Genomic DNA, 18,083 nt, shown 5'->3' on the forward strand with positions numbered 1-18,083 from the left:
ATGTTAAAATTTTTGTGTATCTGTATTAGACAAACGAAGAGAAGGGGGGAGCTCGGACAGATTAAGATGGAGGGAGGGAGCTGTATTGACAAATAAGAATCAGCTGACTTTTGTTTTTCGAGACAAAATTAGACCCGTGCTCCCTAAAACGCAGCAGAGCCTACCCCACTTCCTTGCAACCAGAGCCACCGAAATAAAGAGTGAAAAGTGTCTGGGATATCTCATTTGGGCGAGAGGTCACCAAGCCATTTTACTAGAAATGTTTTCTCTTTTTCATTGGTTTATTCTTTTTTTTTCTTTTTTCTTTTTTTTTTTTTTTTACAGCGGGGAGGGAATCGGTGTGTGTGCACTTGCGCAACACAGAGCTCTACTCGAGCTCCACTCATGAGGCAAGAGCGAAATTAAAGCAGGCATTTTTTTTATTCCATTTTTGTTTAATCCCACTGATTTCTGAGGGGATTATCAGACCAGGCACGATTGAGAGACCGCTGACGCGCCTGACACCGCTCGGAGCTACGTAGAGCGACAGAGAAAGAGGGAGAGTGAAAACATAACCTCAAAATCTGGAGAAACGTTTGGAAATCTTGTTATTATCATTGTTATTTCATCCACGGGGACGTCGCTCGTCTCGCCTGTTGGTGAAGCGAGGATGCGCGCTGCAATAACTGCACGCTTGGCGCAGCTTTTTATTATGGAGGGCAACTTTAATTTGTGCGGTTGCCCAAGAATTTATGGCAACTTTCTCGTGACCGTCGACGCTGGGATTGCATGTCAAAGTACGCCGTGTTCAGCAAAAGTGCAGGTACATTAAAAAATGTTTGTTAGCCTTCTAATAGCGAAACCAGCCTGTCTCTTAATGTGATGAGAAGCTACTTTGTTAATGATAATAATGAGTTAAAATTGCTTTTATGGAGGCGGTTTACATAATTACCAACAGTAGCCTGTAGAAAACTGCTGTTGTGCGTATTTCTTATGGGTAAATAATGAATTTTAAATACTTTAGCTGATTTTTCCTCCAGTTTTTCTATTAATGAATGGCAAACAGGGAAAAACATGGTTGATTATTTCTGATATATACAACCAAACATAAACATATAATACTGCTTATTCCCTGTAGGGTCTCAGTTGCAGGCAGCAGTTGCTTATTCTGATTCCAAAGGATTATCCTGTGCCCTGCAAAGTAATCACTGGATAAGGCAACGTGACAGAGTCCACATTACATATCTCCTTACCCGGCACACAGGAAAAAAGTATCTGGTAACAGAGATGTAGAATACCCTGAATAGGAAAGGTTTTTATCTTTCTTGTTCTTTATTTTCAGAATCTCTTTGGAATTTCTTGTACATGACTAGCCAATGGAGGAAGAGAAAGCTGCTGATAATATCCAATCAAAATCCGGTTCCCCTTTGCCCACTGGGCTTCCCATAAACTGGGGACTCATTACAGGTCCTGTTCCTGAGCCTGTTTTCCCAGCACCCACCACCACTTTGAATGCTTCTCTTCCTCCCCCTGCTCAAAGTTCAGCTGTCCACGCCCTGCAGACCAAGGTGAAGTCGATCACGCAGAGAAGAACAAGGGGAAGAGACAGGGAGAAAGACAGAGGAAGATTTGACACGGAGGTGTTGGTGAGCAACCCAGCGGGGCACATTTCATCTGAAGTCCTCCTTAGACAGAGACCCAAAGTGAAAGGCCAGCTGTTTCTGCCTGCTCCCTCCTGGCGATCAGGTGGTGCAAAGGACTTAAGCAGCAGTGATGAAGAGGAGGAGGTAGAGGTACAAGTCAGGCTGGAGATCCACAGTCCTCCCGCTGAAGCACAAATTGTACAGCAGGGGGAGGAAGTGGAAGAGGAGCAGTCAGAAAAGAATGATGGACAGGTCAGTCATCCAACGGGTCAGCCTTGTGGGCTTGGAGAGGGCACCAGTCTGGAGAGTCTTCCGTCTGACAACCCAAGCACTAGCAAGGATGGCCCATCCCCTTCCCCTCCTCCTCTTCCACCACCACCTGTGCTCTCCTCCAACATCTCTGCTTCTACAGCATCGTCCTTTACTTCCTCCACTTCTTCTCCTTCAGCAAGACACTGGGCCCCTCCAAAGGGCTTCTGGAGAGTAGCACGCCCAGAAACGTTGCTTCTCAATGGGGTTGACCCTCACAATACACCCCCCACATTACCACTAAAGGACTACACTCGGACAGAGGCAGTAGCAGAGCCTCAGAGAAAGCCTAAACTGGCTGAAGCAGGCAACAAGAATGATGTGGGAGGTCTGGAGAATGACTATGATGTGTCTTCTGAAATCCAAAACTCTGGTAGTGTGGAGTGGTACCTGGACAAGTATGAGCAGAGGGAGACAGATGTGACTGATCCCAATAAAGGACTGTGCAGTTCAGACAGCTCGGAGAGCATGTCTTCACAAAGTGGAATCCTTTGCGCTGATGATAAACTGAGGGTGAAGGAGAGGGTCTATGCAAAGTTAAGGGAAAGACAACAACACTACAGGGAAGTGAGAGAACTGCAAGAAGGAGAAATCACTGGCTATGATGAAGAAACGACGTACAGAGTGGATTATAACGGTAGGTCTATTAAGGAAAATAATAGAGAAAGCGAAAAAGTAATGCATGGAGCCATCTGGGAAGGGGTTTAGTAATGCTTTACTGATAAATAAGCTGTAGAGTGTTTTGAAACTCCTGGCCATGGCATGAAATACATAACTTTACTTTTGCAGTATTATTATGCTATACAATAATAGCATTTTTAGTAGCGTGCCTTTATTTAAAAAAAGACAACAAAACACATGCTGCTATATTTATGACAACAATACTTGATATAGTTTCAATAAAAGGCTGTGACTTAGTCATATTTTTTTCTCTATTACTTTAGCTTCCTCATGAAGTGTAGTCAAATGTTATGAGCTGGATCAGCTCCTGTGGCGTGTTAGCATTTTGGATGAGGACAGAAAAGGTTAAATTTTGCATTTGATTTTTTTCCCCTAACAACCTTCTAAAGCTGGAAAATTGTCAATAATTTATGCACATTGTCTGCTTAGAATGATTTCCATCTGTTGCAGCCATTTAAAGTGCCCCATTCAGCTGTAGTCTGCCTACCTACAATGTTGTATTGAAACGCAGAATGTAACCTGGCTGGTTCCCAGTGCTGAACAGATGTCAGATGTGCAGATGTGCATACGGGTGTTACTATTAATAGAGCAGTGGGGGAAGTGTCCCTGTCTTTTTTATCTCTGCCGGCGCGCTAATGGATGTCTTTGTATGTCTGTAGGATGGCAGATGATATTTTTTCCCATGCAATGATCATGTGGTATTGCACAGATCTCAGTTTCAATGCCCAGTACGGGAGATGCAGGTGCAAGTTCGTGATGATGAGATGATTTTGCCCTCTTGTCTCTGGGAAATCTGCTTTTATCCTTCAGCAGTTACATAATCTGTGTATGTGTGTGTGTGTATGTGTGCGTGTGTGTGTTTTGTTTTGTTTTGGGGGGTTTTTTGTCCGAGATTAAAGATGAGTTAGGGATGACCTCCGAGACTGCCACTGAGTGTAATCTGAACCTAATGTTATAAGGTTTATGAAAATCCTTTTGATCATAGCAAGTCCCAATTTCTTTGATACCCAAATGTCCTTGTTGGTCACGTCATGGCTGACTGCTCTCTCTGCAGTTGTGTTTGCCGCAAGGCAAGTCCTAAAAAAATGGAACATTAAACAATAATTTAATGCGCTGTAGCACATTATGTCTGGGTGAAGGAAGAGACAAAGACAAGAAATCCTTCTTTCATCTGGAAGAAATTTTGACTGCACTTTTATATATGCTCATATCTTTTTCCTTTTTTATACCAGTTGCAGGTGCCCATCCTGTTTTGGACGCCTCAGACTCAGCCATTCTGGCCCAGGAACTTGAACCCTATTTAAGGTGAGCAATGTAGTTCCTGGCAAGGGTAGTGACAGATAATCTCTTTGGACTATTTATATCCTCTCCTCATAAATTTCACTTTTACAGCTGCACTTGAGAAAATCTACCCAATGAGGCAACTATGCGTGGTGCACAATCCAAACAAACACTTTGATAATCAGGTTTAATCACAGGGAAGAGATGATGTCGAGTATTGTCAAAAGCAGTGCACTGGCGATACTGAGCGAGTATCAAATATGTGTAATGTTTGATACTCGCTCGACACTTGTCGACCTAGCACACTGTTATCTTTTTTCACCAGTTGCACAATTTTGGAAGCCATCCTTTTAGTAAAGGTTGTTATTTTGAACATGGTTATAAACTGTAGAATAAAGAGTTGCATATGATATTTAAAGACAGGATCCAACTTTGTTGATTTCTTTTTTCTGGTGTTTGAATACTGTGGTGACACAACAAACTGTAATCTGGTGAAAGACAATATGTTCTCATCTTGTCACACAGGAGAGAATGAATCACACTTACAAAGATTACAAAGATAATCCACGTGGCTGGTGTATCATGCTATCTTTATCACTGGGCCAGGGGATAAAGAGAAGTACAGACGATGAAGCACAATGCAGAGCAGCTTAGCTGCTGGGCATAAAGATGGATGGATGAATGGATAAATGGATGGATGACATTCCCCTTTGCTGCTGACCACTAGAGCCACGCCCCAGTCTTTTTATCTGATATTACATAAGACAGCTTAGGAAGACGCAGCTTGCTGGGCTCCATGTTAAGTCAATCTTTGGGGAAATATGATGTCTCTGGATATGTGTCAGCACAGAATAAGCTTTGAAAATTTGAACACTTTATCAAAAATCCAGCATTCTCAGACAGATGCTGGCAGATTGTCTCATTAGCGAGTTAAACTCTATCCATTTCCCTGCTGTTCGGTACTAATTTCCACTCTCTGTCTCTCTTCCCATTGCTCCTCAGGTCACTTCTTATAATCAGCGATGAACTACCTCTAAGCCCAAGACACGAGCAGGCCAAGCTTCTTCTGGAGCGAGCAAGACTCAAGGCTCGCTCCAATCACATCAAAGCCGATCGCCCCAGCAGACGCTCCCATTCTGATCAAAGATCCACCGTGTAAGTTAACTTAAAAGGCCTGTGTGAGCTTGTGGGATTGAGGTTAGAGACTGTGAAAGTCCCACTTTGAGCGTGTCTGCTTCTTCTTTTTTCCCTGTTTATGCACTTCTTATGTTTGTTTATCACTTTGCTCCCATCCTTACGTCTCCCTCCCAACACTTCTTCTGTGCTTTGTCTATCCTTCTTTTGCACTTGCCCCTTTCCTGCAAAGCTAATGTTGCATAACCGAAAACAAGTTAAAGCTTTAGAACTTGACTTTTGCTTTGTAATTACATAAGCAAAGCTGACAATGTTTTGAAAATGTTTGCTTTTATTCTTTTTATGTAATAGTGTGTACTTTGTGTAGTTTTGTTTCAGAAATCCCTTTAAATCAGCAGGAAGTTTTCACTTAAATTAGGATTAGGAGAATTTGCAATATACCCTACATTCCTGACTGCTTCACTAACTTGGTCATTGGTGCCTGAGACAGACAAAGTTGTAACACATACAGTATGTCTTATTACAGTTTAGGTAAATGTCATTTTAGCACCTTATATTTTGATATTATGTGCCCAGTGGTGCACATGTTATTGAGTCGTATGTTTGCTACCATCTGATACCGAGATGATGGATTCAGCTTTCCTACATTTTTCACATTTGACTTTGATAAACTAATAACATAAAAATGGAGAAGTCGACAAAGTATCTGGCGCTTTAAACTTGTCTCCAATACCCACACCTCTGTCATTTTTTACAGGAGGAAACAGCAAGTTGAATCTCCCAGTCCAACAACAGCACAAAAAGCTGTTCAAACCAAAGAAGAGCTCCCAGCTCAAGTCTCATCTGGTCCCCTCCTTGTCCCCAGTCAGAGAGACACTTCACCCAGCGACCAAGTAGGTCGAAGCAGAAGGTACGGTTGCTCACCCACCCGTGTACGCTTTGAGGATGAATCAGAAAAAGAAGCAGAGTCTCGCTACTTGGACAGAGTGAGACAGCGTGGCAGGCCCGGGACACCCAGGTTCAAGAGTAAAGACAGCAATATAGATTCCAGCAGCAGCGGTTCAGAGAGGAACAGAAACCACAGAAGTGTTTCTATGCCTCCTACACAGAAGCAAGAGGATGAGCCTGCTGTTGGTGAAACTACAACAGTGGTTAAAGAGATAATAGTGCTGGTGAAGAAATGTGAATCATGTGGTTCTGTGGTGAGAGAACCTCAGCCAGTTTCATCGCCACCAGATCCAAAGCACGCTGAGCCTCAGCAGCCTGGTAACCCTGAGGACCCAAGAGGAAAAGTGGCTCCTCGCTGGGTGTCACCAAACAAAGCGGAGGCAAGCACTCGTCCTAAAGCTCCTCTTACTGTCACCTTCGCCGGCGCTTATGTTTTGGGCGAAAATAGAGAAATTAGTACAGGATGGAAGTCATCAGGGTTTGGGAAACTTAGGAGAAGGAGCAGGAAAGGAGAAAGTCGGTTAGAGTCTGGTCATGGCCCTTATGGCCCGTCGTGGGCTCAGCGGCGTAACTCAAATCCACGTAACAGAGTCAACCTGAGCAGAGCTGTTTCATTTGCACCTGATAGCCCCATTTCTCTGGAGCCACCTTTACTTGAAGCATCTGGTGGACTAAGGGAGTCACCAACCCCTGCATTGCCTATCAAGTCAGCTCTCAAGTCAAGCTCAAGAAATCGCTCTGCTGCTGGTCAGTCCACGGTTCAGTTCCAGATGACCTCAAATCAGGGAGGAGAGGGTGGAGCTCAATCTCTGCTGGATTCTCCAGACACAAGGAGGGAGTCTCCAGCATCTTTAACCCCAGGGGTGCCTGCTAGTAGCAGCCCAGTGTCCTGCATCAGACCCTCTACTCTGAGGTACTCCCCAGCCAGACTAGCCACAGACCTGCCAGCCTCTGAACTCTGGGATGCCACTCCAGATGGTGCAGGTGAGTGGCAACAGTAATGTACATAAAGCAGCATTATACGATTACACATACTATTCGTTTATCATTAATGTTTTAAATGTAGTCATGGTCCTATGTTGCAACTAAGCAAGAAACTAACTCTGAGTAATTTCTATTCTTAGGGATATTTAACTTTATAATGAAGCCTTAATAAAGTAATGAGAAGGAAATGAAAAAGGCATGAGCTACAAAGTAAATGTTACTCTGACTACCTAATAAATGTTGATGAAAAAGTACAATATGTCTGTCTGAACTGCAGACAAGTGGAAGTATAAAGAAGCCTTTTTGGTTGTGTTTCTGAAGTGAACTGTAGCTACCTATAAACTTTACTTGTGTGCACTAATAGATAAATGTTGTAGTGTGGAAAAGAGCAGTTAGAAGTTTACTTTCAGCAAAGATCAGGATAATACTGACATTTAATTATGTACTCTTTTCCTTTTGTAGGCTTAAGTGGGGATTCTGGTTCTGGTTCAGAGTGCCGTGCAATACGTGGCCTGGGTATGTCTCGGGCTGAGGACCTCAGAGCAGAGCTATTGAGGGCTGAACATCTGAAAGCTGAGGCCCTGTGGGAGGAAAACTGTGATGGGTCTAGGTAAGCCAAGATAACAATGTTCTTGCCATAGCTTAGACAATAAATCCCTTGCCCCCACCAACACTGTTGTGCAGCAGTTAGTAGATTAAAACCCTATTCAGCAGACAGGCTGTTGTTCTTGTTGTTAGAAAGCTTCTTTCAATACCAGAGCAATCCTGCCCTCTTTTGGTAATACAGTATATAGCTGTAGTCATTACGATCCTTTACAGAAGGAAGACACTTATAAAATTGTTTTCACAGCTCTTAAAAATAATCTCAGTCCATAATAACAATTCTCAGTGTGTGTGTAGTTCACACTGTGATGCAACAGTGTCTAGATCAATATATTTAAAGTCTGTGCTAAGGTCTAATTTAAAAGAAAAATCACAATTTTCTTTTTACAGAAAGCTGGATGGGCGTCCAAAGCTCTTCCTACGTCGCTTCTTTTCCTCCATTGGCCTGAACAGTGTCGGTAGGCTTGTGAAAGGAGGTCGCTCCAGTAGTATGGAACAGCTCAGTATACCCACTGCCCCCCGGGCGAGCTCAGCATCACCAAGCCCAACACGGAGACCGCAGCCCACTATCCGCATACAGAGGACACCCTCCCTGCAGACGCTGAATACGGTGAGCAAGAGGTCTAAATGTTTTGTTGTGTTGTTGACTGCTGCGCTCCTTTATCTCATGTTTTTAACATCATGATTGGCCACAATAAATGTATACAAATTTAACCTCATACAGGCAGAAGGTAAAAAGTAATGTCATTTTCCTCACATACCTGTACAAAGTTCATTTCAACAGTGGACCAGCCAAAGTTTCTACTTTGTACAGGTCTGCTGCCTTCTCTGCAGTTTCAGGAATACACTAGTGGAATTAATCCTTTTTTTGTATGTGTGTGTGTGCTGCCAAGCAGACCATATTTTTATAGGTGTAATAAAGGCAAAATATTATGGTTCTGGAAGCTGGTTTGGTGAAAAGAAATAAAATCAGTTTATTACAGTGCCATTCATTTGCCACTAGGTGCTGCCACTGGCCCAGCTGCGTAAAGCCTCCTCTGTGCAGAGTTTAGAGAGAAGAACAGAGCGTTCAACCATACTTGGGGAGGTGCAAATACCATACGGCCTGGCACTCAGGTAGGTGACTGTGGCAAACAAAACCAAGCAGAAGAACTGAGTGATGAAGATGACTTATATAAATTCTCACACTCTTATTGAAATAATGAATTTCTGCTTCCTCAGCCCTGACAGCCCTCAGCTTGAGCTTCACAGGGCCTTGAGCGTTGAAGATGTACTTCCCTCTAGAATCGCACGTCCGGTGGGCCGGGCCACTCAGGCTTTCCCTGATGGGAGTATCCTCCTGGAGCTCATCAAACCCCCAAACGGTCCTTATGGTTTTGTTATTTCAAGGGGCAAAGGTCGACCAGACACAGGTATGTTTTTACATTTTCAATTTCATTTTTTGTAATAATAAAAAGAGTAGAAATTCTATGAACCCAAAGACACATTTACTTCTAACTCATTTCTTTCTATTCATCTTTCTTCTCTTCTCTTTTTTCTCCTTTGTGCAGGTGTATATGTTGAAAAAGTGGGTGATGGCAGCGGAGAAGGCCCGTACATAGGCCTCCTTGGCATCGGTGACGAAATTCTGCAGGTGAATGGAGAAGCAGTGGCCGGACTCACTTTAGACCAGGTGACGCGCCTCATGACCAGGGAAAGCACTGCTTCCCTTCGAATCATGCCCGCCCGACGCAATCAGCGCTGATTGACAGGACAGGCATGGCACACAGCCACTTCTCCTGGAGACACGCAGAGTAACTGACTGCTACAAACACTGCGGACTGACTGCAACAAATGGTAGACGTGCTGTAGTCAGTGCAGCACACTTGCAAATGCGTAGATGGAAAAACAGGGTGAGGGCTTCTTTTCTCATAGTGCAAATCAACGTTTAATTATGTGACATCACAAAGGATTGCAATAGAAACTAAAGCACATTACATACAAATCCAACCGTACACAGAGTAGGCAAGTTAGAAAAGTTTAATGTATTTGAAAGTTAAGAAAAATTCAAACCTAATGCAATTTCAATTTGTAAAATGATTTATTTTCTTCTTCTTTTTTAGTTGTCGTGAATTTTTCTTGTGATTCATTTTGCTCTTTATGTCACACAGAGCACGAGATCTCAAATGGTTAGTGATTGGAATTGTATTTTGTCACTTATTTGAAATTGTATACAGATATATATTTTTAAGTACTGTTGCTTATTTATTTATTTATTTATTTATTGGTCAAATAATTGATTATCTGTAGGGGTTTGGCACATGCTTGATCAATAGACCCTTGAGCTGGTGTGTAAAGAAAAAAAAAAAAATTATCTCATTTTGGGTTTGTTTGTTTTTTTCTTCAGGGCATCATATTTCCCTGGGGCTCTGTATGGTCTCTTCATTTTGCTTGTGTTGTATCAAGTACTCTTTTATGAACCGGGTGCCGTTTTGCTTCTAAATAAAATAATATAGAGATTTATTTTGTCGAAATGTTTATCCTTTAATTTAACAAATTAATTAATCATTCACATTCATTCCACAACTAAATCGCACACTTAGAAATGCTTACTCTGTTATGGCGTATTATATGTTTTATTTAAAGTTTCCAGTCACGTGCATTAATTTAGTTTCTCGATTAATGACTGTTTGTCGCATTTTTACGCAGAAGAGTGACGTTTCAGCGGAAGATTATGAAAATAAGCACATGAAAGGGAATTGTTTCAGGCACAGAACAGGATGTAGGATCACGGTCGTGACTTCTGCTTCAACAGACCTGCTATAGGGTCGTGACTCAGTGTGGAGTTCGATCTTTAAATCATTAATTCACCATGGAAACGCTATCTATCTATCTATCTATCTATCTATCTATCTATCTATCTATCTATCTATCTATCTATCTATCTATCTATCTATCTATAGCTTCAATCATCCTGCTCATTTGGTTAAATGCGCTTATTTTCTACTTTCGCAAAGTGTTTTGAAATGTGTTAAAAATCCGTTATTAGGATGTACCTGCCACCATTTATGCTCTACTGAATGTACTCTGATAGCATGTCACCGTTGATGCTCTGCTCGTTTATCTGATGTGACCAGAAGCCGATCCGCTTTTATCTCCCCGAGCCACGACTCCCCACGGACCCGGGGGAACCGCCGGCCCCATCCCCAACATTTCCAATGGCACACACACACACACACACACACACACACACACACACACACACACACACACACACACACACACACACACACACACACAAAGCACATTTTATTATGAACGTGTTTATCGATAAAGAAATATCAATTAATAGTGTCAAAATGATTAGACCACCTCATTTTTACCAGCCCATTGTATCAGTGGCGCATTCATCCTCGGGGCGCAGAAATGGATATGGATTAATGGGCAGAATAAACTGAACAAAAAAATAAAATAATATAAATAATACAAAAAGAAAAAAGGTAGAGGGCCCTCTGTTATTATCAGTTATCTTATTGCAGGATAAATGAGCTTAGCGGGAAAAAAAAAACCTTTGTTGAAAATATAAATAGGTCAAAAGCTTAACCTGAGCTTTTGTTTATTGCGTAAAAAATTTAAAAATTAAAATTAAAACACCTCAACTGTAGCTCAGGCTACACTACACCACCTCACGTTGATACAGGCCGTTGCGATGTGCCTGTTTGCTTTTTTTTTTTTAAATGCTTTGCCCTCCACAAGACTATATAGCCCACGACAGCCAAATAATAATGAATCATTTCATAAATAATGGGTTTAGGGGCTTATCGGGAATGAAGAGGCCGCTGCCGTGCGCTTATCTCACTCGGCCACATTGCGGCCTGTGTTCCGCTCCCCATACTGAGGGAGCGCACTGGATGCGGCGAGGAATAACTCAGCTACACACATACGCATACACACATATGCACACGCACACACATACACACACTACTCCACAACTGGTAGAGAGAGAAAAAAAAAGAAAAACCTCAGACATGGATGACCCACTCACAAAATGGCTCCACTTACACAGTAACATCAACAACACGGCTGGAACGGTAAGTCCCCCCAAAAACACATCTCTTCATTTAAACCAGCGCATTTTTCGCTCTGTACGCGGTAATTTGAGCGCGTTCGTCTTGGTTTTATTGCTGTAATGAGCGACATTTTTAGCCTATATTTTCTGCTATTGTCCGATCGGATGGTTGGAGTCTACGGCATGAAATAACGGATGCGAGGCCTGCTGGAGAATTCCCAGAAATTATGGTGCGTTTTCTTTTTTTTAATTCTCCGTCTGCCGTTCGTTTAAAAGGAAAAACATTTCCAGGAAATTTATCAAATGAGTTACGTCTGAAACACCTGAAACTGGTCATTGTGGGAAACTCCTGATTTTCGGTGTTAACACCAGCACTAATATGGCCTTACCCTCGATAAAACAAAAAAAAAATTAGACAACCTGCTATTAATTCTTTGCGCGTGAAAACGATCACGTTCGAGCATTTTTTGGACTATTATTTTTCATTTGCAAGGGGAGGAAGGAAAAGCAGAAAGGTGGATTTTTATTTTTCTTATTTTTTTAACTTCGACGAATAGTGGTCATTATCAACCTTCCTTTTAGTCCTCGCATCCACAGCTTTCCTCCACGATAGTTTTACATTTAACAGTAGCGAAAATGATGCTTCTAATTTCCGATCTTATAATTAACGCGGACATCTAACGTCCCTGTAAGATATAGGCGTAACGCCTTAACTGTAGCAGTGAAGGCCATGCAAGCGTTTGATAAGAGCTTCATAATAGCAATAAAACAAACAGGAGCAGACAAGACTCCTAATAAAATAAATACAATAACGGGTTACACCTGCAGCTGTAAATTAAATGGTGACAAAATAATCAACCGTGGAAATTTCAAACAAAATAAAATCCAGTGAGCCCTGAAAAGAATTCATCGTGTTTCTATTTAGCTTGAAAACACTCTCACCTTGGATAGTTTGAGAAATAATGGTTTGATCCTGGAAAACTGCGAGATGTTTGAATGTGATGGTCATAGAGTGCCGAGTTATTTCTTTGTCATGGAACAATATCGCAGGAAAATCTTTGGCCTTTTCTTATTCAGTTTGAAAAATGTCGAATAAAATGTGTCACCTGGGGGGGGGGGGGTCATCTAATTGCTCATTCAATTTGCTAATTTAAGCTTTACAGTATTCATATCATTTACAGTTTAAGAACAGTACTTTGAATAAGGATACGAGCCAGGATAATAGCTCGGTGATGATGTTTTATTGTTAATTTTCTTTAGGCTTGCGTGGACAGCAAATGCGTGGTTATATCTGACATTTTGCCACAAACGATGCACTGAACTATGGATTAATCGAGGGAAATCTCATTTAGGACGTAGTGGACTCTAGCGAGTGGTGACGGCATAAAAATGATGGAAAAGCGGCAACAGGAGCTTTGTCCCGAAAGTCCCGATGCAGGGTCCGGTCCTAATAAACAGGAGGACTCCGCCATCATCTCCAGACAGAACGGATGCAAGGAGGACGGGGAGCCGAGGAGAGAGGAGGGGGAGGAGGAAGAAGAGGAGGAGGAGGAGGAGGAGGAGAGGGGAGGGAGCTTCAAGGGGGTTGAGGAGACGGATGACGTTCCTCTGCAGAACTCGAACAACGGGACCAGCATCAGCATCATCATCAACGGCGTTGCCAAGGAAACTGCCTCTCACAACGCCCTTGACCTGAAAAGGGAAGTGCCGGTGATCGAGCTCTCCAGGAGGGACGCTATAAAAGCGGTGCAACAGAGGACTGAGAGCCATTTGGTGCCGATCACGGAACTTCGCAGACCTCCACCGCTGCCGCTGCCGCCGCCGCAACGAGACGACGCTCGAATGGTCCAACTGAGCCCAAACGCGTTCCCTGTCCCAGCGCGGGCGATGCTCTACAACCTGGCACAGCCTCTCGCCGCCATCAACAGGTAAAGGCTGAAGGAAGGGGGGGGAATCAAAACAAAAAACATACAGTTTCATGAATGCACATAGAAAGTTTGATGGTTATTAGACACAATTATGCCTTTCTGTAAAAGGATAGGGGACAAGATGCTTTTTGTATTACTGAGGTTACGTTATGTTTACATTATTGAGCATGTGCATATGTGACAGATGTGTGTGTGTTTGTGTGTGTGTGTGTCCTGCTGCAATGAGTGGAGAGCATTAAGATCTTTTAGAAGCAATGAAGGAAACTGTGTACAGTGGAATTCATGTGACCTAATGTACCTGTGCACCTTTTGTCTCCTTTCTGTTGACATAGTCTCGGAGGAGAGTCGGAGCAGTACAGCATGTACCCCAGCAACAGGGTAAAGCGCCGCCCGGCGCCTTATGAGGTTGAACTCGACGAGGGTAGGCGCATTTTAGATCTTTATAAGTATGGTAAGATGCACTTCTGCTGTGTCCTCCTTCTGCCAGTTTAGTCCCCCCCCCAAACGTCCCTTCTCCATCACCATTGTCATTCATTCACTGACATGGAGCTATACCGTACCTAATCTGAGTCTCGCAGAAGATGCCTTGCCAAAGGAAAATTCAGAAAGGGCTTCACCCATGAAGAATAAATGCATCATAATTCACGGGGCTAAATAAATGCTAATCTGAATGTCAAATACATGTACCTGCATGTCATTAAAGTAAACCCTTTTCAGGCGGATTTGGGGTTCATTTCATTTGAAACATCCTTTCCACTGCTGCCCACTCACTGCCATGTACAGGGGTGGAGGATGGGGGTGCTCCTGCCTCCATGCCAAGGTTTTACTGCAGAGTGGGCTGAAGGATTAAGATAGACTGGGTGTGTTCCAAGGGCAACAATAGCTTAGAAGACACCATTGTTGAAGGGTGAGAGGATGTGACTACCTGCAGTGAAGCATTTTACTATGACTAACTAAATAAAAAATATTTAGAATGTCAAATAGGGAGCACACATGCTCCCTGACAACCTTTAAGGAGATTGGCATGCCACACCAACCATTTCACTTGTATCACATATGGCACACATCTGATCCATCAGCTAAAAAAAATCTGTGGCCATATACGGAGGACAATTTTAAAAGTTACTGCTTTAGAATTTGTTGAAGTTTGTTATTTTCATCCTGTACTTTCTCGCAAATAAATGTTGTGCATCTCCTGCTGCTTCTTCTCCCACTCTTACTTTTGCGCTTCTGTTGATTTATTGTTTTACAAACCATATTTTCTGCTTCAGCTCTGCATTTCATTGGTTTTTTGCAAATGTGTTGGTGCCTTGTCTCCTTACTCTCCCCTTTTCTTGTCTTTTTCTCCTTCTTTCCATTCTGCTAGCTGGCCAGCCAAAGATTGTACGTCGCATCTTCACAAACAGTCGTGAACGTTGGCGGCAGCAGAATGTAAATGGGGCATTTGCAGAGCTTCGTAAACTCATTCCCACCCACCCTCCCGACAAGAAGCTGAGTAAAAACGAGATACTGCGGCTCGCTATGAAGTACATCAGTTTCCTCTCCAACCTCCTCGAGGATCAGGATGGTGGGAGGAATGTTGGCAGCACAACTGATGGGGACACAGGGCTGTTGGTTGGGGTTGCCGCCCACGAGGGGGGCCCTCAGGGTGAACCGCACCAGGACACAGTAGTGGGCTTAGCCAGGGATGATCTTTTGGAGACAATGTCGCCAGGCTCCAGCTGCGGAAGCCTACCTGATGGCGATGCTGAAGGCAGTCCTGAAAGCTTCATGGAGGACCAGGACTCGCCTCCAGCTCCAAGGACTCTAGCAACATCTCGCGGACCCCCACTTCATCTAGCTACTAGGGATCTGAGGCGCAATGGACGCCCGTTAGATAACTCCAGTCGCCGATGATGCTGACGCCAACAAACAACAACACAGCACCTGAGAGTGAAATGGAGGAACTAAAAAAAGAAAAACGAGGCGGACACACTCAGACCCTGTAATTTTTGAGTCATCAGTGTAGAAAGGAGAATTAAGCTCCGCATATTGAGATAGTGCTGTCCAAAATGGACGACGAGCGTGTTCTCGTCTCCACGCTGAACAGTTTGATGAATTTAAGACTTGTAAATTCTGCATGTCTCATGTCTTTGATAGACCTGCGGATTTCAGTGCTTTGAAAGCGCCAAAGACTGGATATCCTTACACAATAGAAAACACCCCAATATATGAAAGAAAGAGCAAAGAAACAAAAACTAATAATAATCAGGCAATCGTCACTCAAACGACAAGCGTTTTATTCAGAGGATCAATGTTTCACTGATGACACTATTAATTACAATATGATGCCACTGGAATTGATCCACCTTGCTTGCACGGCGCCGAAAGTAACAAGCACACATGGAGATTTATCCTCGACAAGTTCGGTGTTTTAATTTAAAGACACAAAGGAAAATTTGCCTGAGTGAGGCAAATTTTCCTTTGTGTCTTTAAATTAAGGCCATAAAAACACTGAGTGGACCCTAATTGTACCCATGCGATTCGTATGCATTGTAAATAGCATATATATTTCCACTGCACAATGTAATAATAGTGACTCAAATTCAAGTCATGTGGATTAAGATGTACCATAGTGTGTTTGTCAGTGGGTTTACTAGCAAAATTGTCTTTTAGGAGACAGGATGACAAGAAGGAGGAGAAATTAGATGAACTAAAAAAAAAAGGAAAGAAAAAAGAAGTAAAGCAAGCGACTGAACGTATAAGTACATCAATTGTGGTACAATTGACTTCTGTTACACTTTGGTGATGAGAAAATGTCACCAAATGTGTCAGCAGACAGCAGAAAACAATCACACTGCCTGGAATGAATATATCTATTTGAAATTGCTGTGGAGGTACAAGACATGCAGTGTACAAAGTGTGGGTCAAATGAAATCACGACATGACTCATGCAGTCCTTTTTTATATGAATGTTGCAGTGTTTTGTTTTGTTTGTTTGGGGTTTTTTTTTTTAACTGTAAATCAGTTGTAGTTTAGTAAGGTACACAAATAAATCCCTTCATTGCCATATTCTACACTTACATGTACAGACGACACATTAAAACACACGCGCACACACACGCACGCACAAAGTTGCACATCCATGACTTAAGAGTATATGAAAATGACTTACACTGATTTCCCGGAGACGGGCTGTGTCACCACATCTTGGTGTTGACCACTGATAGCTTACTGTTGATACGCATACGATACTGCTTTATGTAATTGTTCTTATTTTGTACACTTTTGTACAGATGTGGTTTCAGATTCTCTCCGCTAGTATTTTGAGTGCAATTCATTGAAGAAAAAGGAAACAAAAACACAATAATCAGAATTAAAGATGAATTAATATGACATTACTATTATTGTCATGTCAAATTTAAACATCTTGCAAAACTAATGATATTGCAAATTCTTCTAAGCACAGCAGTCGTATACTGAAGCGGTCTCAGATCGTGACAGCCATCCGGGAAGCCGATTCTAACCTTAACAGCAGTTCCAGCTTCTCCAACCTTAACCCTGACTCTCCTTTGAAACTTGTCTTCATTTTAGAAGTTAATGATGCACTTAATGGAGATGTGCCTTTTGTTCTCTTAAGGAAAGGAAATGCCAATAATCTGAGTGTATAAACAGATTTAGGGCCCCGCAACGTGACTAATATCTGGATCGCACACACGTGCAAACAGACACATGCACACCATCACCACACAGTGTTAATATCATAAGAACACCAGCAGTTTTCTGACAAAGACACTTATGTATTGCTCACTGTTGTTGCTTTTTCAGCAGGACCTAGTAGCCTATATTGGTACCTTTGGTAACTATGGTATTTTATGAATTGCAGTAAAGGGACATTGTACGTTTGGTAATGACATATTTGTTGTATTATAGCTGTATCTATAAATATATCCAATGTTAAATTGATGAATTTTATATTAAAAAAATGAATAAAACAAACAGAGGGAAAGTCTTGTATATTTGATCTCACTCAAACACGCTGTGGGTCGACTGCAGTGCATTTCAAGTCAGCTGAGTTCATACGGTAGTCTTGTGGCCCTTCTCATACTATGTGAAATATTTTCCAAATTTTACACCATATTTAAGAGTTGCATAATCTCAGTGATTAATTCCTATAATGACATTCCTCGCAGCTGTTTCCCACCATATCTGCTTGGTTTATAGCTAAAGCCAGCCCTCCTCAGAGAAACTCCTCCAATGAATGCTGGAATCCTCTCTTCCTCCCACCAAGTGACAACTTCCTGTGGAGGTTAACATGGCTCGGTGACCTTCAGGATATCCTGCCATTGTGAAAGTGGTTTTGACAACCTCCACTGCATTCGTTTGTCTGCTGCTGTGTCTGTACACACTGTGAAACAGCCACACTGATCAAGACTCCACCGCCCATAAATTCTTTACTTATTGAAGTTATGCTCCCCAGCCTGTGTTCATTAATAAAAAAATTAGCTTTGTAGGTGTAGCTTAAGCACTTTTTTTTCAAGGATTCTTCCCTATATCCCATAAGTT

At 42.4% G+C, this 18,083-nt stretch overlaps 2 protein-coding genes across 2 annotated transcripts; both read left to right on the plus strand.

Moving 5' to 3' along the window:
* Positions 1-354: 354 nt before the first annotated feature.
* Positions 355-10,192, plus strand: LOC308383627 (uncharacterized protein). Its single transcript, XM_080861671.1, has 10 exons — positions 355-802; positions 1,322-2,568; positions 3,845-3,917; positions 4,896-5,048; positions 5,785-6,959; positions 7,422-7,569; positions 7,953-8,172; positions 8,566-8,678; positions 8,784-8,974; positions 9,113-10,192. The coding sequence occupies exons 2-10, from the start codon at positions 1,356-1,358 to the stop codon at positions 9,304-9,306; spliced, it is 3,480 nt and encodes a 1,159-aa protein (XP_080717797.1). The 5' UTR covers positions 355-802; positions 1,322-1,355; the 3' UTR covers positions 9,307-10,192.
* A 1,286-nt stretch (positions 10,193-11,478) lies between these two features.
* On the plus strand, positions 11,479-17,535 carry LOC308412770 (T-cell acute lymphocytic leukemia protein 1-like). The gene is given in 5 exon segments (XM_080907333.1): positions 11,479-11,632; positions 12,871-12,973; positions 12,976-13,538; positions 13,871-13,989; positions 14,905-17,535. Coding segments are annotated over 5 exon segments (1,374 nt in total). The 5' UTR covers positions 11,479-11,573; the 3' UTR covers positions 15,435-17,535.
* Positions 17,536-18,083: the final 548 nt, after the last annotated feature.

This window comes from Rhamphochromis sp. 'chilingali' (assembly GCF_963969265.1).
Source record: "Rhamphochromis sp. 'chilingali' genome assembly, chromosome: 16".
Taxonomy (NCBI): Eukaryota; Metazoa; Chordata; class Actinopteri; order Cichliformes; family Cichlidae; genus Rhamphochromis; species Rhamphochromis sp. 'chilingali'.